This window comes from Chaetodon auriga, chromosome 16 (assembly GCF_051107435.1).
Source record: "Chaetodon auriga isolate fChaAug3 chromosome 16, fChaAug3.hap1, whole genome shotgun sequence".
In the NCBI taxonomy this organism is placed as follows: domain Eukaryota; kingdom Metazoa; phylum Chordata; class Actinopteri; order Chaetodontiformes; family Chaetodontidae; genus Chaetodon; species Chaetodon auriga.
This window is the reverse complement of record NC_135089.1, coordinates 8,109,748-8,131,172: the sequence shown is the minus strand read 5'-3', so window position 1 is coordinate 8,131,172 and position 21,425 is coordinate 8,109,748. Positions and strand designations below refer to the sequence as shown.

Below are 21,425 nucleotides of genomic sequence, written 5' to 3'. Positions count from 1 at the left end.
AAAAATTGTGCCTGTGCACCGGGATAACCTGTTAAAAAAAGATTTACGATTACATCTGATAGAACATTGAGGCACAAAGGTACAATGGAAAATATAGGTGAACTTTTCTTAATGCACTGCGCTGTACTAACGTCACAGGTTAAATGTTATTCAATTTCAGTCTGCTTAGAGCATATTCATTTGACGATCACCGGCAAGAAACAGAAAGGTTGTAGGTTTATAGGGGTTATTTCTCTGTTACATTAATGTTCATTAATGCTATCTGCTGTGGGTTCTATGAAGTTACTGAAACAACTGGAAATCTTTTAAACGCACAGATAGAATGACATCTGGAAAAAAAATCAATGGTTTGCAGCGCCCCACAGTGGCTACCTTTCCCATTAAACTGAAGGTTAGCTGCCATCCAAAAGTAAGCTTCAGATTTTTACGTCTCCAATTTTTATTTCGTCAAGCAATAAAATTCTATGAGAAAGAAATGCCAGATATTGAAATATGTATTTTCAATCGTGTTGAAAATATTTACTTCTTATAACCCCGGCGCATGCGTCTTGGCTTTGAAGTGATTGGACCTTCTAGAAACCCGGAAGTAGTGTGAAGGTCTTCGGCAATGGTTGGAGTTTAGATAACATTTCACTGGTGCAGACGCGGAGTCGATGCGAGAATGGGTGTTAAATTAGAGGTGTTTAGAGTAAGTACCAAACACTTCGAAACAACGTACGCTGACATTTTTAAATGTATTAATCTTAAGGGTTAAATCCGTACAAATCGGCCTAGGTTTCGTGGTTCGATAATGACTGTGACTAAGCTAACTGTGTTCACGATGTCGCATTTTTTTATAATCGCTCACAGGCTGATGTTTTTGTTTTGAGCAGATGGCACTGTATCTGTCCTTTCCTGTGGCTATGTTCTGGATCTCAAATCAAGCAGAGTACTTTGAAGAGTACGTAGTAAAGAGAAAGGTCAGTAATGCTGCTAGTTTGTTTGTTTGTTTTAATCATACATATCAGTCCACTTTGCCAGACTTGGGATTCTTCTTGTAATAACAAATATCTCTTTTCTGTACGGTGTTGACCTCTTTTATGTGATGGCAGAGGGAGATCTTCCCCCCTGACGAGGAAATTCATGTAAGTGTAATGCACAGAGCTCATGTGTTAAAGTCTGTACTGTCTATGAAAAAAAACCTAATAATTCAATGGTTTTCTTCCACTTTTCCTCATGATTCAGCGCCGAAGTCTCAAATCATTTTTGTATGTAGAGTAATTTGTCTTCTGTTTTTATAATTGCATTTTTCTATAGCTGATTTCACCTATTCATACACAACACTTCATGTTTTCAATGAAGTGTTTTTATGACTACCACTGTGCAGTGCAATATATGATAATAATAATGCTCTATTTATTTTCAGAGGAAAGAGTTTGAGAACTTCAAAGAGCGCATGCGTGTTCAAAGGGAACAGCGGCTAATGAAAGAGACTTCTATGGAATCTGAGAATTGAGGATTTTGTGTTGAAGAAATGCAAGAGTTCTCAGCACCACCAATGGAGGATTATCTGGCAATGTGTTTTGCGCTGAAGAAAACTGGTCAGACTCGAGTAGGAGTGTGACACTTTAGAAATCTCTGAAAAGTTAACACATCCCAAAGGTGTGCTGGGCATTTTCCAAGCATAAATGATGCCTAATATGCCTAGTGTTATCTTTAACTTACATGTGTGGCTTTTTCAAACAATACTTTTCAAATGCCACAATTATTTGTGTTTGAATATCTGATCCGTTGAGCTGCTGTGATTACACTGTCTTAAAATTATTATTTGAGTTTGTATGCAGTTGGATATAATGTGATGATCATGATTTATTTTGTGAGGTGCAACACCTATAAAATGTATTCACCGTCTTGGAAAGGTTTCATGTTTTGTGTTTTGAACATTGTATCACAGTTCGTGTAAATAGGCAATTTTGACACTGATCAACAGAAAGAGACCTTGATACCAAAGTGTAACACAAATCTTCATAAACCCCTTCAAATCAGTATTTGTTACAGGCATCCATGGCAGTAACTGTTGCCTGTAGCCTATGTTATAAAATCTTTTTCTAAAAAGTTTTATATTCTGCATTTTCTTACTGGAAATATATTTCCCCTTAAGTCACAGTTCACTTACAGACTGCAACAGGTTTTCTTGTATCATTTATCTGTTCTTTTCTGTGTTCATTGTAACCTCTATCTTCACAAGCTTTCTGGGCCCTGCTGCTGATGAGCACCCCCAGCATGATGCAACAACCACCACCAGACTTCGCAGTGGTTATCATGCCTTTGTGGTATGTCTGGATTATGTTGTACCACAAACATACCTTAGTAATGATAACAAAAAACCTCATCTTTTTTTCATCAGACCATAGAACCTCTTTCTACTTTGTTGCTGACTCTTCTTGTCCCATAGCAAACGCTGGCTAAGATATTCTTAGCTTTCTCGTTAGAGAATAGTTATTTAATGCATTGCAGAGGCACCAAATGATCCTTTGTCTTTATGATTTTTGCAGCTGGCTGATACAGTAATATTCAATTCAAAATCATGGGTCACACCTTTGCTACACACACCTGTGACATTCTAAAACAATTGGCTGTACCACAGATGATTTAGCTGTGTGGTACTTTGGCATTAAATAATGTTTCTTCAGGTTATCGCTGTCATAAAGGCCAAATTAGACCACTCTGTTACTATAAGAAGTTGAGGCGGCTGGGGGAATTGACCCCCATATAGGTACTGATTTTTATACTTCTTGTTAACATGTCATTTTGATGCTGTTTTTCATTGAAGGGGTTTATTGGTTTTGTTTCAGCGAACAGAAAGATTTTTTTTTTTTTAATTTGATGTGGTTGTGTTTGCATAACAAGATATATTTAATGTGCTGCACATCCTATGGCTACATCTGTGTTGTTTGTTTGTTTGTTGGCCCTGAATTCCACCACAGTGACTACATGCTCTGATTGAGGTGCAAAAGCAACAGTTGCAAGGTAATGCTTGTTTTAAGAGGTAACACTTGCTCTCACATATTTATGAATAGAATTGTTCATAAATCATTTTGAATATGACACATCAAATAAAAAGTATGATCGTAACCCTCTTCTGACCAGAACAGCTATCTATGATCTCCTAAGTATGAATATATTGGCAGAAGCTGTACTTGCCTTGTCCAAACATTCTTAGGTCTTGGATGTGTCCTGACACTAACCACACATAACAAACTGCTGAACTTCTCATTTAACATGATGAAGTGATGACATGTTTTTCCCAAGTCTCATGAGATGATACCCTCAAATATATTTGGCAATGAAAAGTAGCCAGTTGGATGCCTCCGGTTAGTCTCCTGAGGCACTGGCAAGATACAGTGTGTATTTCTTACTTGCAGTATTTCTTTTTCCTGGCTGCCACTCCGAATTCACATTCAAAATAAGTTATTACAGTATTTTATGATGTGATAGGTTGACGAATATTACTCCGCCTGTAATAAGTGATGAAAGCGAAGCAAAGGTATTTGAATGTACTTTATCCAACCTCAAAAAATGACTGTTGCTACCAGTGTGGTGCAGTAAATGTACAGAAAAAGGGAAGTAATCACACAGCTTTTATTTAACACTTAAAATAATCAGAATTAATGTAACCTAACTGATATTCCTCATGTTTATTATGTACTTGCAAAAATGTGTAAAGCGCTCAGAATGTATTCTTGCAATGTCAAAATTAGACAAAAGAGGGCGATATTTCGCCATGAAAAGCTGTGTGAAGCACACAGGCTTTAACAACAAGGAAGTGGCCGACCAGCCAGCAGACGGCTGTCAAGATGGCACCGAGTGGACTGAAAGCGGTAGTGGGAGAAAGTAAGTGATACTTTCGTTGTAACGTCGTCTGCTTTCAGACGTTGATAACAAGAATAAGACACGGGTAGTTTATTTGACTTTACCTCTTAGATGCTTGTGAAAATAATGTCAAACTGATAACATAAAACACTGCTGGGGACGTTGGCTCACCAAATGCTTCTTCCTGCTCCAGTCCCAATTACAATGCTAACATTGCCGAAAGAGATAATGTTATCGCGAACAAAACGATGGATAAAAAGTATTGTTGTGGTGGTGCACGTGTTGTTAACAACATTTGCTGATGTTACTGTGACATTTGGCGGACATAAAAGGAGACGTCACGGCGTGGAGATGTTATGACAGTCGGAGTTGACTTACAGGCTAACGTTAGCTAGCTAAAGGAAGTGCGGTAACTTCGATTGTGGTGGACAAAGTTAGCTAACTATATATCAGATGGAAATATTTACTCTGTAAGCAACATCTCATCAACAAAATCAGACCTTCTGTCGCAAAATGTTTAACTGTAGCTTAAATTTCAACTTAAATGCCTTGAGTCGTTTAACGTGAACATGTAGTGTTTCAATAACGCAGAAGCAATGCTTTGATAGCATTTCTGTCATAAGTAACTTTACGTTAGATTTAGTGTTTTCTTAATACAATGTGTATTCACAAATATCTTTAAAATCAGATAGGGTTATGTAATGCTAATGTTTATTTTGCTTGATATATGTTTTTGAGCATTGAAATTAAGCTAATTTAAAGCTAATGCAAGAGTAAATTTTCACCGATACAACCTGTTCACTATGTCAAGGGTTAAGAGATGTCTGTGATTGTCAGGTCTGTTCCTGTAGGTGCACTTCCGTCACTGTGAAATCTTCACGTCTGTACTGGTAATACAAGTAGCTCTGACCATGCCCAGGATTCAGACATCAGATCAACATGACTTGCACTTCGTTTGTACTAGGCCTAAAACCTACTTATTTCTGTCAGTTTTTGAATATACTCTTAATTTCTTTGAAATTACCACCATTTTTTACACAACGCACACATGTTTTTAGGGCTTGGCTCAGGAAATCTTGCAAAAGCAGTTGGTGGCATGTTGACAGGTGTTATGAGTTTGTTGATCTTGTTAAATAAAATCTGTCATCATTAGTAATTAACTCAGAGCAATGACAGAACATAGTCAAATAAGGCTTAATACAGCAGTCTGTTAAAGGCAATTTTGCATGCAGCTAGTTCGGTACATTAAAAAAAAAAAAAACATAACATCAGATTAAGCTTACTAAAATGATTTGATGGCTGTCTGCTTTAATGTGAAGAACCCCAGATCTCAGACAAGTAGTCATCTTTTCCAGTTCCCTGTATAGAAATAGTATCAGCGTCACAGGACAAGAAATTGTGTCAGTAAACAACTTTCCACTTGCTCCACCATCTCTGGTTAAAAAACATGAAAATGATGAGTTATTTTTTCTTGTATTAACATTGTGAACATTGTTATTATTTGTATGTAGTTGGCACAGACTAGCTTTTAGTTCTTCCCTCCTATCTCAACAGTCCTGACCCAGAAACTGGTATATATTTAGAATTCACTTAAATATTCTGTAATCTGACTAGAAGGTGAAGAGCATCAATGGTTTTATCTATAATAAATGGCAAAATTAACCTTAAGCTATTCCCATAACCAGGCAGTTATCATGGCAATTAAAAAGTGAATTGATGTGGTAATAAGACTTATAGCAAAGAATCACATGTCTCAGGGAGTCAATGCTGCGTTTCTGAGGCCAAACAAGGAAGTAAAGAGAAGAACATGATATCACATCAGTGTAGTTCTTCATTTACATGTCCCCACACCCTCCTTCCTTCTGTACACTACTAAAGGGAGGAAACTGTTGAGCTGAGGTGGTATGCCACTCAGATCCTGCTGAGTAAATGATGGCCCAAACAATAGCCACAATAAATATAATGGCTTGTGAAATGCTGAGTGAAATCTAGCCTCTGGTCCTTTTGGTTAATGTTTGATTACAGGAGCATTTTGGCCTACTTCCACTGTAAAACATTGGAGGGAACCATCTGTTTTGCAGTTTGTTTTACCAGTATTACCACACCTCAGCTGTTGTGCATATGAAGTCATTGGAACAACAATGCTTTTGTCTGATCTTCATACACAGTTATTTCAACAATAAAGCTCAAGGAAGTTGCACCCAGTGCAAAATGTGGTTTTGTTTCAAGAAGTTCCTGAAAACACAGCTGACCTCCAGCCTTTTGCATTGTATTAATGCATGAAATGTCTCAATATTCACAATATCTCCCTAAGAGGGATTAAACTGTCAAGAAAATCCTGTCAATCAAGCCGCGCATGTATTCGTGTAGTCTTATTCTTTAGCCATTGGTGCGCAATAGATGCTTCATAGACAAGACATTTGCTCATAAAAGAAATGTATATGTTATGAATGAATGTTGTAACAAAAACTTGTTAGCTCTAACATATCACTGAGATATCATTGCTTTTGTTGTTCAAACAGAATTTCTGCATATTGATGTCATTGTTAAATGATCCCTCAGGAGTTATTGATTGTTCTGTAATCATATCTGAATCTTCTTTTCCTCTTCTACAGAAATCCTCAATGGGGTCATCAAGAGTGTGAAGAAAGATGGAGAATGGAAGGTAAGAGAAAGAATTTTAATTTTGATTAAGAATCCCCCTGTCACACTGAATTCATAACCCATGTTGATCTTGTCTTTCCTCAGGTTCTTATTGTGGATCACATGAGCATGCGAATTCTATCCTCTTGTTGCAAGATGTCAGACATTTTGGCAGAGGGGGTGACCAGTAAGTTGCAGATAATTAATTGTCTTATGTGCTATGGATCATTTGTTTACATGAGGGATCAATCTTAACAGATATGGGTATACTTTTTCAAGGGTTGCTTTACATTTGCAGTTCATACTAGCACTCGCTAATTTTGACATGGCAGCTTTTATATTATGTTGCTGTATTTCACTTTATATGCTGGTGATGGTGATGTTTTATTTGCAGTTGCATATGATATTGATCACGTCAGATTGCACTAAAAGTCCTAATGTCTTCTATTTTTCAGTTGTGGAGGACATCAATAAACGAAGGGAGCCCATCTCTAGTTTGGAAGCCATTTATTTGATTTCACCTGTGGAGAAGGTTAGCTGTTGCTCAAAGTTCCTTCTATAATAACATCTTCTGTGTTCATTTTGATTTTTGTCATGTTCTTAAACTTTTAAGCAAAAATTTGTTTTCAATTCTAGTCGGTTCGAGCTCTCATTAACGACTTCAAAGACTCTGCCTTTACTTACAAAGCAGCACACATCTTCTTCACTGACAGTAAGTGTGTCTGTGTGTTCAGTATACTGTTGAATGTTGAAATTCCATGAAGCACATGTGTTTAAACATGTCATGTCACATGTCATGCCAGTTTTTTTCACATGTACTGTGCAATATGTTTAAATTTTAGAAATATGTCAAATAATTAAGTTTAGCTATTGCCATGTCTAATTTATTTCTTTTTGCTCCCATAGCTTGTCCAGATGGTCTCTTTGCAGAGATTGGGAGATCCAGAGTTGCCAAGGTCGCCAAGACTTTAAAAGAGATCAATGTTGCTTTCCTGCCATATGAGTCTCAGGTGGGGAATTATCCTTCACTTAAACCAACATGATTTTTTGGCCATGCGGTTCTTATTCATTCTTAAATAAAGGGTGTTTTTTTTTTTTTTTTGTAAATTTTTCATTATTCAACACTGTAACTCAGGAACAGAAGGGAAGATTGTGACCATATTTCACATTTGGTCGGAACCTGAATTGGTAATCCAGGTGATTGTAGTTGCGATGAAGCTCTTTATCAGTCCTCTGCACCCCTATGTAAAAAAGTAGAGACAGTCAGTTTATCAGAGGTGATGAGACAATTGAAACAAAACCATAAATTTATAGGCCATAAAACCAAAACCATGAGCTGAAAGATGCTGAACTGCTCCCTTGAGCTGAGTGGCACTGAAGGGTGGGATCATACTTCTCTGTGGGTTTATTACTATAAGCAACACCTTTGACATTACACATAGTCATTTTTCTTTTCATTAGGGATGCTGTAAAGATATGAGCAGTGCAGTTTGTTGTTTTGAACAAAATATGGTCAAACTGAGGCAAACCGCAATCCCTTTCACCCCTGCAGGTATTCTCCCTGGATGACCCGACCTCATTGTACTCCTTCTACAGCTCTAAGCCAAATGAAGAAAAAGACAAAATGATCGAGAATCTGGCAGAGCAGATTGCAACCTTGTGTGACACACTTAAGGAGTACCCTGCAATCCGCTACCGCAAGTATGGAAGCCTTGCATTAATGCACTGCAATTAATTTGCCTCTGAATTTGCTGATTCAATTGTATACATCTCTGTCTCCAAGGGGACCAGAAGAGAATGCTAGACTGGCTGATGAGGTCTACCAGCGCCTTACTGCTCACAAAGCTGACAACCCAAGCATGGGAGAGGTTAGGAACTGCTCTGATGACCACCCTCATTAATTATTTGCTCTACTGTATCAATACAATTCCTTGCTAAAAAATGGTGAACTGAATTCTTGCTCTGCTTTTTTTCTGCTACACCAAGTCTTCTGTCTAAGAGAATACACTTCCTTTGGGATTCTGCAGCTCTTCACCTTCAGAGGTTATAGACATGTCTGTGGTTTCTGGGTTTTATTTCCTGTTGATTCTTTTTCTCACGCTTTGCTGGAACTTTCCCTTTTTCCCTTCTTCTTCTTTTCTGTCTTTCTTAGCTGACATTTCGTTGCTCCTGAGATGGGTCTCTTCAGGCATGTATTACTGTTCTCTTTTATTACTGTTCTCTTTTTGCCCCCACACATCTGAAGTGCATTATAAAGCTGTGCTGTCTAAGCATTGTCTGTATTTTTTACTGTACTTGACACTGCAAGCTTGCAGAAGTGCTGCCTCATGTTGCATCAGATGATGATATTGAACTCATGTAGATAAAAACTGATAAGACTTTCACTGCATGACAGATTCACAAACACATAGGATTAGGGGACTTGTATAGCACATGTACAGGAGATGAGATCGCAATTTACTAGTCATCTGTATAAGTAAATCAGATCTTTCATTAGAAGTATATGATATCCCTTATGTTCATTGTTTTTAGGGTCCAGATAAGGCACGATCCCAGCTACTGATTGTTGATCGTGGGTTTGATCCCATCTCACCTGTTCTGCATGAGCTGACTTTGCAGGCAATGGCCTACGACTTGCTAGATATCAAACAGGACATCTATGCGTGAGTGAACATTTTATTACATGTTGACTGCTCATCATTTGCTAGTCAGTGCCCAGTGTTGGACATACTGTTTCTTCAAGCTAATTTTTGTTGTATGCATGTGTTTTATTTTTTTTTTTTAAGTTATCAGACAACCGGCATTGGGAATTCAAACGAGAGAGAAGTGTTGTTGGATGAAGATGATGAGCTCTGGGTTCAGCTCAGACATATGCACATTGCGGATGTCACTAAGTAAGTCTGTCATCCTTCCCGACAAGTTCTGGTCTTTGCTTACATCTGTGCTTATCTGTTTGCGTAAAATTTTCATCTCTAGTAGAACCAAACTAGATTACAATTTGGTTCCTCGTTAATATCAGAACTCCTGGAAAAAGTAATCATTTTCCAATCCCATTGTTGCAGGAAAGTGACAGAGCTTCTTCGCTCCTTTTGTGAGAGCAAGCGAATGTGCACTGACAATGTGAGTGTTCATGTGCAGTATTCATTGTGGCTCAGTTATTGTAACAGATGTCCATTTTATAACATGAAGTCTGTTTTAAATGTTCTGCTGCAATTTGGTGTAACAGTATTTTTGCATTTCAGGCGAACATAAAAGATCTCTCTCAGATGTTAAAGAAGATGCCACAGTATCAGAAGGAGCTAAGCATGGTGAGTAAGATAAAAAAAAAATAACTCGTCACCTTTTAGTATCATCAACTAATGATTATCTTTTGTGAATGCAGTACTCTAAAAGTAAAACATAAATAGAACATGATGACATTCAGTATATCTCGCCCATTGCTAGCTGGGATAGGCTCCAGCCCCCCGCAACCCTGAAATGGGATGCGCGGGTATAGAAGATGAATGAATGAATGAATGACATTCAGTATACTCAACTGACAACAGTACAAAGACAGTATATTTAATGTTTTACCTCATTGATTGATTGTCATTGATTTTTGGAAATACATATCTGCTTATTCTGAATTTGATGCAGCAACACGTTTTAAACAAGTTAGGGGCAACAAAAAACCAAAGTTGAGGAATGCTCCAAAAACACCTGTTTGGAACATTCCACAGGTAAACAGCTTCATTGGTAACAGGTGAAAGTATGATGATTGGCTCAGTCGTTCACAAGCAAGGATGGAGCGAAGTTCACCACTTTGTGTAACATGTGACTGTATGAAGGATAGTACTGCAGTACTGCACTTGTAAAACCATTGTCAGTAAACACAGGCCATCTGCAAATGACCACATTCTGTTTTGATTTATGTTTTTCCCACTGTCCCAACTTTTTTGGAATTGAGGTTGAAGGTTTTATATGTCATATGATACTTTTATTATAACTACAAATTCAGTAATTGAAAATCAATCTTTACTCATCTTTGTTCACAGTACTCTACCCACTTGCACCTTGCTGAAGCTTGTATGAAGAAATTCAAGGCCTCTCTTGACAAGCTTTGTGAAGTGGAACAGGTCAGTATTCTTGTGGGGTGTGCAATTGAAAAAGAAATGATTTTTTGACTGAATCATAGACATTTTGGCTCAGCAATCAGGACTCAAACAGCATTGTCTTTGTCACAGCAAACAGCTCTGATAGATTACATAGAGTACGTTGTTGTAATGTTTCTAATTTGGAGGTATAAATAGAAACATGATGATGTTCTCTTGATCCCTGAAGTGAAAGGCACTTCTAGATGACCATAGGGCATTTACTTTAAAATTCTTGTAATTTGTCTGCTCATACATTGTTGGCTCAACAACTTGTCAGTCTGTAGTTTTTATATCACAGGGGATCAACTAAAATGTGCCACTGTTAGTCACTCACAGTAAGTATCTTAGAGAGAATGTCGGACATGGATTTACTCTGTCCCACTCACTCTGCACACTAAGTGACCTCGACATGCTGGCTTCTTTATTTATAGCTCCTCTTGGACATGTTCAAATGTAACTGGCACGATCTGGTGATTTTTTTAATGGAGAATTGTAATCGTAATATTGCATAAGAAGCTTGGGACCGGACATCAATATCCGTATATCTACAGAAATGCCGAAGGAGCTGTTATGTCATTGCTGAGTGTAAAGGCATTTAATAACACAGACATGTGCTTCTTGGTAATGTAGAAATCCTGCCATCAACATGAGCCTGGGATAAAGCCACTGCCCAGTGTGTTTGTGTGTGCCAGACATGCTTTGTCTCCATGAGGGGAAGTATTCTGCCACAGTTAGTCTTGTATCAGATGAGTTACAAGCACACAGGAAATGATAAGCTATGCATGGTTGTGCCATTATGAGATGCAAGTGTTAATGTGGCCTTTTTCTACGAGTGAATCACTCGACTGCACTAATGGATTGTCAGCATGTCTGAAAGCTGCCTCTTTAATCCAATGGGCATGTTTTGGCTCTAAGATGGCAGTGTGATCCAAACAGCAACAGCTCTCTGTCAGCTGTCATTTGTTTAAGTGTTCTACATTGTTTGGGCAGGCCAATACAAATATATGTGTGTAATGTTATGAATAACATCTACTCTATTTGTGTGTGCTCTTGTAGCCACTCTCTTGTTTCAGTAGCTCAAAAAAAAGTTTGGTGGTTGATTGGCCCTAACAAGGCTTAGTCCAAATTCATCATAAAGCTTAGCAGGAGTTTTTAGGGAGGTCACACAGTGTCCAGGATTGCATTTAAGGGAAATCCCAAAGCTAGATGTAAGTATAAAAGCCCAAGTTAAGTGGCCAATATTTGTCATTATTTTTCACATAGTTAATGGATTAAAAAAAATGCAGCTCTGGATGTTTACTGTGCAATCTAGGACAGTTTCTTTCATTAAAAAGACATTTTCTTCTGTTCAGTGGAAATATATATTTTGAGATTATTTTAAAGCACATTTTAAAGTATATGTAACACCAGCATTTACCGTTAAGGATTTTACTGAAATTGTCAGAACAGTAGTGCTAATGCAGCATTCTTAAAACCGTAATATGGTCATAAAAGACAAGAAGTGGTAGGAAAAGAAATAGAATAAGGCTGAAAGGTAAGTCCCATGTCAGCTGCCCTGAGAGTTGGCTGTCAGCTGACTTAAGTTGTAATTGGTAATTCAGATTCCAGTTGCTGTTGATGGTTAACCATGCATGTCTTCCGCAGGACCTGGCAATGGGAGCAAATGCAGAAGGGGAACCTCTAAAGGATGTCATGAAGAGTATTGTTCCTGTGCTCCTCAACAATGAAATTGAGGCGTATGACAAAATCCGCATCATACTGCTGTACATATTCCACAAGAAAAAAGGTGTGCCCTCGTCACAACTCTTTCTCTTTTAACTGTTCTAACATTTAAAAACAGCCTGCTACTGTGTCTGACCGTTAGATGGGTTAATATGATGAGAAGCTTTGATATGAAGTGAATAGCAGAGATCAAGTGTTATCCTTGATCTTGTTATCCATATAGGCATTGGGGAGGAGAACCTCGCCAAGCTCATCCAGCATGCAAACATACAGGCTGACAGCAGCATCATCAACAACCTGCAGAACCTGGGCTGTAACATTATAGCTGGGGTACATTTCTTGATTGTAAATTGGTTATAGTCTCAGTGTTGTAATGTAAATTTAATCCCCCAGTATTTGTTACATGTCATGTTGTTTGTTAGGGCCGCAACGCTGGGAAAATGCTGCCAGATCGGAAGGAGCGCACAGAGAGCACATATCAGCTCTCTAGATGGACACCCATCATCAAAGACATCATGGAGGTATTGAAGCCAAAATGAGGCTTCTGATGTTGCTTGCACACCTGCTTGCACACCTGCTTTCAGCTTTTTACACCATCACTCTTTCTGTATCACAGAGTGCCATAGAGGACAAACTTGACAGAAAGCAGTGGCCATTCATCTCCGATCCTGCTCCCATCAACACAACTCAGACTGCAGTCAGGTGGGTGCTGGAAACGGAAAAGAGCATTTCTCTGGATTCATACACATACTTTTCATCAAATCCCCTCAAAGTCTTCATGACATGTATCATATGAATCTGGACAGTCATGGATGTAAATGTAACTCAACTGATAGGCAGAGGCGTGCAGCTGCAAGGTGGTACTTCTAGTTTTTCTTACGTTCCAAGGAAATATTTTGGGGAAAAAAATTCATTGTTGTGTTTTGTTTGAGTTTTTTTAAAGTAACAAAAATATCAACTGGGGTAGCAGACAGATTAATGAAAAGCTTTCATCCCTGTAACTTGAGTTGGAGCCAAGCTTTTGACAAAGATGAAAAGGTGAAACTAAGCCAGTTTTGTTTTGAATGCGCTATAATCCCTCAGGGAATTCCTGTCATGATGATAGTGCTTATACAAACCACTCTCCTGGACCTGGGTTCACTCATAATCTGCATAATGCACAATGCTTGTCTCCTTCCTTTTTAGCAAAGTGCAGAGAGTAGTCATTAATATTAACACTAGAATATAGGCTGGCTATATAAAAACCGGACATGGCAGTTGGAAAAGAGGTTAAATTGACCTCTTTTGTGACATTATGAAACTGATTAGCAGAGGTGGTAAGCAAAGCATTACAACAAAAGCATACCTGCAATATAAACTGAAACTTTGACCAGCAGGGCTGCTTGTGTTCTCCCACATGTATATTGATTTATTCCTTAAATATCTCCAGCTGATTGTGACTGATGAACTATTTGTCTCCAGATTGGAAAAAGGACATTCTGCCAATAGGACTAATTGATTCACCTTTGCTTTTATGTATCACATTCAAAGAGAAGCATTGCCTTTCATTTGAAGCATTGATATCATTTTAAATATATATGATTGTTGATGGATCCTTTCATTTTAATGAGACTGGCTGCTCACAAACAGGCCTTAGTTTCAGTAATAATGACTTGTTGCTCAAGTATTGTTTTGCTTTTTTTTTTTTCTTTACAGCAGTGCACGTTTTGGACACTGGCACAAAAATAAAACTCCAGCAGAAAATCGCTCTGGACCTCGACTTATTGTATTTGTGATCGGTGGGGTGTCACACTCAGAGATGCGCTCTGCCTATGAAGTCACTCGAGCTACTGAGGGGAAGTGGGAAGTGCTGATTGGTAAGCAATCAATTGATGAGGCCATGATTTTTGTCTCAAAAATTCAGCGTTCAAGAAGTTTTGCCTGCTTTTTACTAGAAATATTATTTTCTCCTTGACAGGGTCATCTCATATCCTGACTCCAACCAGCTTCCTTAATGATCTGAAGAGTCTGGACCAAGTTCCTAATCCTGATTGCTAGATAGTTTGATGCTGAGCAGGGTAGAGCACACTGGATTAAAGGTTTAGGGTTTAGTCTTTTGCTTGTGATGATTGGTTGCTGGTCTTCTGTCACAGCACTCTGACGTGTGAAGTGAGACCTGAAGATAACTTTTAGATGTAGCCATTGAAGGAAACATTTGTGGTTCTTTGTTTTATTTTAGAATGTTCTTTTCGTTGCAGTTATTAATTTTGTGTACTGCTGTGATTGTAATTGTATTAAGATATTTAATTTGACATTATTAATATTTTGATTATTTTACTATTCTCATTCAAATTCTTATTTTTGTTACTATATTATATGTTTGATTTCCCTAATTTTGTACTTAAAGAATTAGATCAAAAATATTATCCAAGTCTCATGTATAGGTGAATAGAAGTATGTATCGTTTGTTTTTGTTTTTTCTCTTCTCCAGGTACCTTTTTTCCTTAGGAAATTTAATCTCAGACAAAATGTCCCGACTGCTGTTTTATGAAATCTTGCACATTTACCATATACTTTAATATATTGTTTGGAGCAAGTGTTGTGGCTGTTTGTTTCTTTGTTGTTAAAGATGAGTAATAAAAGAAACATAATGTTCACTTTAAATTGCGCCTTGTAGGTCATGTTCCAGAGGACTTTCATAAAAAAGCTGTGTGACAAAATGATCCCAAGTCATTGTCCATCTATTACTATTTCAAATTAGTATTTCATTTGATCAATATATACAGAAATAGATCTGCCCTCCTTGTAACATAAAATGTTTAAAGCTTTGACCAGTAAGAATTTTGATACTTAATGGCTCAGTTCATTATTTTCTATGTTGTGAGCACAAAGTCATTGACCATCTGACCCTATTCACGAATATATCTTCTCTATATGTTGTTGTTTTTTATGCTGTTGAAATGAACACAGAGTACAAAAGAAAAAAATGTTGTACATCTTGCTGATAACTAAGTTTATTACAGAATTGGCAGTTTTGTTAATCTCAAACCACAACCTGGGCATATGCCTCCTTGCACCATTTATTGACAATGTCACGCTTTCAAAAATGCAAACATGAACTTTAAGTACAGCGTTAGGTCAAAGGGGACAACATGTACACCTACCAGTGAAAAGATCATCCCTTTCCATGTGGAGGATTATGTTTTCATCTGGGATTACAGATGGTAATATTAAGATAGGGGCACTGGCTGGGGTTTTAATGGTAATGGTTAATACTCAGGACTTAACTCTATTTAAAAGCCTTCCACCAAGCCATATCTAGTACACATTTGGAGTAGCATCAATCAGGATCATCATGTCTATTGCACAGACAATCATTCCATTGAAGTATTGAATGGATTTTCGTATCAATTACAGGAAGTATTTTTGCGTAACTTTCTGTACTGCTTCACATTTTATCTAGTTTTCAGTTGGAGATATTTTGCCTTTGTTGTATTATTTTTTTTTTAACCATGGCAGCTGCTGAAGTTGACGCAAAATCAGAAGCTACCGACACTGAGCTGGTAAGACCTTTGTGGCCTTTCATTCCTATGCTTGAGGGTTTGTGTACATTCTGTCCTCAGTGCAGTTTCTGTTCTTACTCCTTATATTCTTGACTGATATTTTAGTTCTTAACCTATAATATAGTGTATTTTAGATTTTTTAAAATATTTTTGTTCAGAATTGTATTTAATTTTCCAAGGTGACCAAAAGATGTACATAATTTATGCTATTGAATTTATTCTTTTCCATGGTCTGAGTATTCTGCCACAGTTAATCAGAAATGTAATGCTGGTATTTTGATATTAGATTCATGTTTTGCATTGATTCCCACTTTTACAATGATATGGAGAGTGTAAAATGATAAGCTAATTATTTTCATGTGAAGATTTACATTTTGACAATGAGCCAGTGTGGTTTAAGTGATTGGTATAACTGATTAAGTGCCAAGGAGGAAATTGCCCGTAAGTTGTGATAACTCACAGTATTTCCTTTGTCTTTTGGCTGATGTTGGCTGAACAGGAAAACCCAGAACAGCAGCAGATCCTCAACATAATGAGTTACTCACAGCGTGGACGAATGGACGAACAGCGTTGTGCTTTGAGTCCTGTTAGAACTGGACAAATTAAAGATACACCTGCAGGTTGGGGCAGCAGACATACAGATAACATCTGCATTGTTTGTGTCCTTTTGTGGATTGATTGTCAATTGTTTGACCACTGCTGCCCACAGGTTCACGCTATGAGGAGCTCTCTCATACCAAACAGGGTCAACACCTTGATGACCTGCAGGTATCATTTCCAGGGGTTATCTACCAGGAAATATGCTCAGTGCATGTGATGAATAAATGACTGAAGTCTGCTCCTAATGTGACTTGTTTTCTCAGGAACCTGGGAGTAATAACTATCAAGACTCTGCACCTGAGATCTCTGTAACAGAGAGCACTCCAGATAGAAACAGGAAGCTTCTGTTGCCACCAGCCAACCAATTACAGGTTCCCTCACAGCGTGACTGCTCCAATTCTATAAAGGTCTGCTCTGTCCTGCTGTGTCATTGTAGTTGCTTTAACTATTACAGGTTTCTTGTGTTGTCATTAAATGTTCATCTTCATTTGGTCGAATCCTCATCACACTGTTTTCGTCCAATAGACAGAATCACCTGATGAACAACAGAAGTTCATGAATTTGATCAGCCATGGCCAGCGTGGACGTATGGATGACCAGCGCTGTTCCTTGGATCCTAGCAAGAGTGCTCCCTGTACACCCAAACACACAGACAGAAAGCCTGCTGCAAGCACATTAAACTCAGGTGATAATTAAAACTCCTTGTATTCATAAATCTCTGCCAGTATTAACACTTCCAGAAGTGTGTTGCAATTCTTGCAATTTACCTCTTACTTGCTGTTTCTTCCTAATAGATACAGGTTCAGACAAGATTCAGTTTCATTTTTAAAGTTCCCTTTATATAATTACACCTAACTATTTCATCTGTTTTCACATTTCATCTTTCCAGGTTCAGATTCTGAAATGTTCTTCAGCCTCTTGGCCAACACCCAAAGCCAACGGCTTGACGACCAGCGTGTGTCTCTTCCAACATTACCCGGTTTACGGAATGACAATGCATCATCTTCTGCAGGAGGAGATTCAAACTACTTGTGCTACATGGTTTCCAAAGTCCAGGTCAGTACTTTTCTTTTTCAAATAGCAGAATATTTGCAAAGAATATTTGGGTAAGAATACTAATGTGTCTGGGAAATGTATGTGTTAAAGAAGTGTGGCTCATGATCCAAAATACTGAGGAATGCTGGCCTGATGCATTTTCAGGGTTCCAGAATGGATGACCAAAGGTGCTCGCTACCTCAAATTCTAACCCCAAAGACCGAGGGTTCACCAAAAAAAGATAATTCTTCGTCTGGTTTCGGCCCTCCGCGTTCATCATCTTTCAGCCCTGGCTCAGACATAGAACGACCAAAGAGCAAAGATAAAGCATCTTCAAAGCAGGTATACGACGCTATCATCTTTAACTCCATTAAAATTACAACATTTTAAAACAGTTCGACAATGATGATATGCAATCTGAATACCCATTTGTGTTTGAATGTAATTTATTTTTCATTTTTATTTACTGATCTAAATATGTACTGTGCACTTTTTTCTTAACTAGGTCTTGACTACAGCTGAACAGGAAGATTTTTTTTCCTTGATGAGTCATTCCCAGCGTGGTCGAATGGATGAACAGCGATGTGTCTTGAATGTTAGTCCCATGTCCACACCCAAACACAAGCCCGCTGAGAGCACCGTGCCCAAAGGTAAGAATACAAACATCTTTTTCTTCCTATTCTTTTCTTGCATTTAACTTTTTACGACAATAATTTCTAATTTATTCAATGTTGGAATGTAATAATTGTTTTACATGTTGGATCAAACAATCTACATGTCACTTTTTCCACCTTCACAGGTCCAGATTCTGAAAAGTTCTTCAGCCTGCTGGCCAACTCTCAGGGCAAACGGCTTGATGACCAGCGGGTGTCTCTTCCTTCATTGCCAGGGATACAGAATGGAGGGACCACATCAAAATCTTCTGCTGCAGAGATGGATGCAAGCTACTTATGTTACATGGTCTCCAAAGTCCAGGTTGGTTTTTCCACGAAGTCCACATACATTTTTTGAAGATATAGAATATGTTTAAGAATACATCCAACCGCTTTGATATAACATAACAACAATAAATCTTATTTTCCTCCCACAGGGTTCCAGGATGGATGAACAGAGATGTTCTGCACCCCAGATTTTTTTCCAGAATCAGGGGACCCCATCAACTCAGCGCAAAGATCAGCCCATTTCAAACGCATCTAATAAATCTCCCCAGATGTCTACCGCCTTCAACCGTACCAAACCTGACCAACATCAGCAGGTGAGACGTCATGCTACAGTCTACAATCTTATGAAGATAAAATGTGGTTGACTATTTGTTGTCTGTTGGCTAAGTTATTTGTGAGTTATCCTACTTGTCATTGCTTTTCTTTCTTTATATCTTTTTCTTTAGGAGGCATCTCCAGCTCAACAGGAGCAGTTCCTTAAAATGATAAGTCATGCACAAAGAGGACGTATGGATGAGCAACGTTGCTCTTTCCAACCCAGCAGAAGTACACCTGCTACACCCACACACAATGGAAGCGCTTTAAATAACGTACCCACAGGTCAGACACACAGACAAGGTCAAGTATGTGTTTTCTGTCTCTAAGACGTTACAGAAATAACTCTTGACTCTCTGCAACAGGTGCAGATGCTGACGCATTCTTCAAAATCATTTCCTCCAGTCAGGGACGACGGCTAGACGATCAGCGTGTTGCACTTCCTACACTGCCAGGGATAAGTGGGAATACTGAACGAAAAGAGAATGGTAGAAATAAAAAGTCTGGAACCCCTGTAAGTTACATAACATTGAAGTTATTGGTGGTGCAAACAGAAAGAATTTTGCTATTTTTATGTCACACCCCGCCAAATGAATGGTATCAGGACCCGATGTGTGTCTGTCAGTGTGCAAACGCGTTCTTATTTGTACAATACTGTAACTGAAGAACTATTGAACTATGGAAGAAATATCATATTTGGACCACAGGTTCCCTCTATTGAATATCTGAGCTGAATAGATGTTGGAGCACTTTTATAGCTCCAAATTTAGATATGGTTCTCAATTTTAGATATGGAGCATATTTATACCATCTGTGTTTTATATAAAGAAGAAGTGAAATGAATCACAGCTATTGTGGGGGAATACTTGACAGCTCAACTGCCTTTTGTTTTCATTTTTCTTCTGCAAGTCTTCTCCACCACACATCACTGTAGCTGAAAGTACACCAACAGCATCAAGGAAAGACTGCTCCAGACCTACCTCTCAGCCCCAAAAGGCTCACGCAGAATGTGTCTCACCCAGAGCCATCCCCAAATCTGCTTCATTTACCCCAGAGACAGAGTATCAGAAGAAGCAAAATACTCCACCACAGGTAAATTGTTTACCTCAAATATAGCAGTGCTTTTATTTCATTAAAGATTTGAATGTCAGGAGAAGGGAAAGTCACATACAGCTAAATCATGGTCATATAAAGGGATGCCAACATTGCATGCATTTACCAATCTGTTTGCACTGTAGGACAGCAAATTGATGAAAGTGAAAATATTTTTTGATGAATTGAAATGAAGTCTTTAAACATTTTTGCAGTTGGCCACCAATGAATGAAAGGTTGAACAAAAGTCACTGAAAAACTTTGTATAGAACAATGACATACTATTTCTTTACAGATGACAGTGAGGGTGTCCATGAGCTTCACACCACAGCAGGTAAGCTGTGTGTAGATTGTGAGTTAATTGACCGAGATTATTGTCTTAATAAAAGTTGTGTACCTTCATCAATGCTTATTTGACTCTAATCTTTCAAAGGGGCACAAGAATATCAACGATCCATGTGCATTCCCAGAAGTCTTCCTCACTCTAGGAGCCCCTGGAGATAACCTTGTGATTCCTCTGAGCCCAGCACCTGGCAGACCTTTGTCCTTCAACTTAAACCTTGTGCCCAAAGACGATGTTAAGTCCAGGCACTGCTCTCCAAGCCGCGCAAGTCCTAGAAAAGCCCACTCAAGGCCGTCATCTCCCAACCCAGGAACAACCAGTGAAACACATCTTGAAACTTCATGGTCACATGAACAGGGAAAGTTTGTGATCAGCCATATCAGTCCAGAGGAAGACTGCTTCTCTCTGATTGAGAAAGTTCACACAGCCCAGCTGCAGAAGGGGATGGCTCAAGGTGGACAAAAATGTAAAGGGGAGCAAGGAAAGGGAAAAGGGGGTGGAAAGAAAGATAGGAAGGATGGTGGTAATAGACAATAGTCAGGTATGCCACATTGTAAAGTCTCTATTAAGGAAGATAACTGATAGACAATGTGTATGAAATTGTATTTGTTTTCAAATGCCCAAACCAATTAGAAGCTCTTGCTTGAGTAGAACTCAAGTTTATCCTCTTATAGTTTCAGGACTGCGTAGGTTGAGGATTGTTTTTTCTTCTTCTTTGCTAGTTAAATGGTCTGTATATATATAAAAACCCTTTTTCTTTTCCTTTCCAAATGTCAATTATATGTATACAGCTAAATATGAGACTGTTTTAGCTGCTTATCGAAAGAGAGAAATTGTAGGTAGGTTGGAATTAAAGCCAGTGCTCTGGTTCACTGTGTGAAACTATGACAAAAAATGCATAACAATACAAACAGAAATACCTAAATTAGATCTGACTGCCAGTTCATGTTTGTTCATGATTAGTTGAATCATATGTGAGCCTTGAACATACATTTTCAATAATTACAGAGTTATTAATTCAATACAACAACACTGGGAACAGCTGTTTGCAATAAATCATTGGTGCATTCCCTTAGCAACAGCACATGATGAAAAAGAAATTTCAGTAATGATATGAGCAATGATTTGCCAGTTTGGTCTTCATATTGACACAGTATTCTAGTGCAGTTTCATGTCGCTGTTACCTAAGAGAACTTGGTTATCTAAG

At 38.2% G+C, this 21,425-nt stretch overlaps 3 protein-coding genes across 3 annotated transcripts; all 3 read left to right on the top strand.

Annotated features, from left to right (window-relative positions):
• The first annotated feature begins 562 nt into the window (after positions 1–562).
• Positions 563–3,114, top strand: pet100 (PET100 cytochrome c oxidase chaperone). The gene is made up of 4 exons (XM_076752571.1): positions 563–688; positions 873–959; positions 1,092–1,124; positions 1,406–3,114. Exons 1-4 carry the CDS (start codon positions 662–664, stop codon positions 1,493–1,495), a joined length of 237 nt encoding a protein of 78 aa, XP_076608686.1. The 5' UTR covers positions 563–661; the 3' UTR covers positions 1,496–3,114.
• Positions 3,115–3,800: 686 nt separating this feature from the next.
• Positions 3,801–14,993, top strand: stxbp2 (syntaxin binding protein 2). Its single transcript, XM_076752570.1, has 19 exons — positions 3,801–3,873; positions 6,468–6,517; positions 6,601–6,682; positions 6,951–7,027; positions 7,132–7,207; positions 7,402–7,505; positions 8,048–8,196; positions 8,279–8,363; positions 9,028–9,158; positions 9,282–9,389; positions 9,558–9,615; positions 9,738–9,803; positions 10,530–10,610; positions 12,273–12,414; positions 12,574–12,680; positions 12,773–12,871; positions 12,967–13,052; positions 14,046–14,206; positions 14,308–14,993. The coding sequence occupies exons 1-19, from the start codon at positions 3,837–3,839 to the stop codon at positions 14,385–14,387; spliced, it is 1,779 nt and encodes a 592-aa protein (XP_076608685.1). The 5' UTR covers positions 3,801–3,836; the 3' UTR covers positions 14,388–14,993.
• Positions 14,994–15,672: 679 nt separating this feature from the next.
• Positions 15,673–21,143, top strand: LOC143333745 (uncharacterized). The gene is made up of 15 exons (XM_076752001.1): positions 15,673–15,892; positions 16,392–16,512; positions 16,602–16,660; positions 16,756–16,899; positions 17,018–17,177; positions 17,382–17,548; positions 17,693–17,869; positions 18,033–18,177; positions 18,327–18,502; positions 18,618–18,782; positions 18,915–19,068; positions 19,149–19,297; positions 19,693–19,875; positions 20,171–20,209; positions 20,309–21,143. Exons 1-15 carry the CDS (start codon positions 15,842–15,844, stop codon positions 20,753–20,755), a joined length of 2,337 nt encoding a protein of 778 aa, XP_076608116.1. The 5' UTR covers positions 15,673–15,841; the 3' UTR covers positions 20,756–21,143.
• Positions 21,144–21,425: the final 282 nt, after the last annotated feature.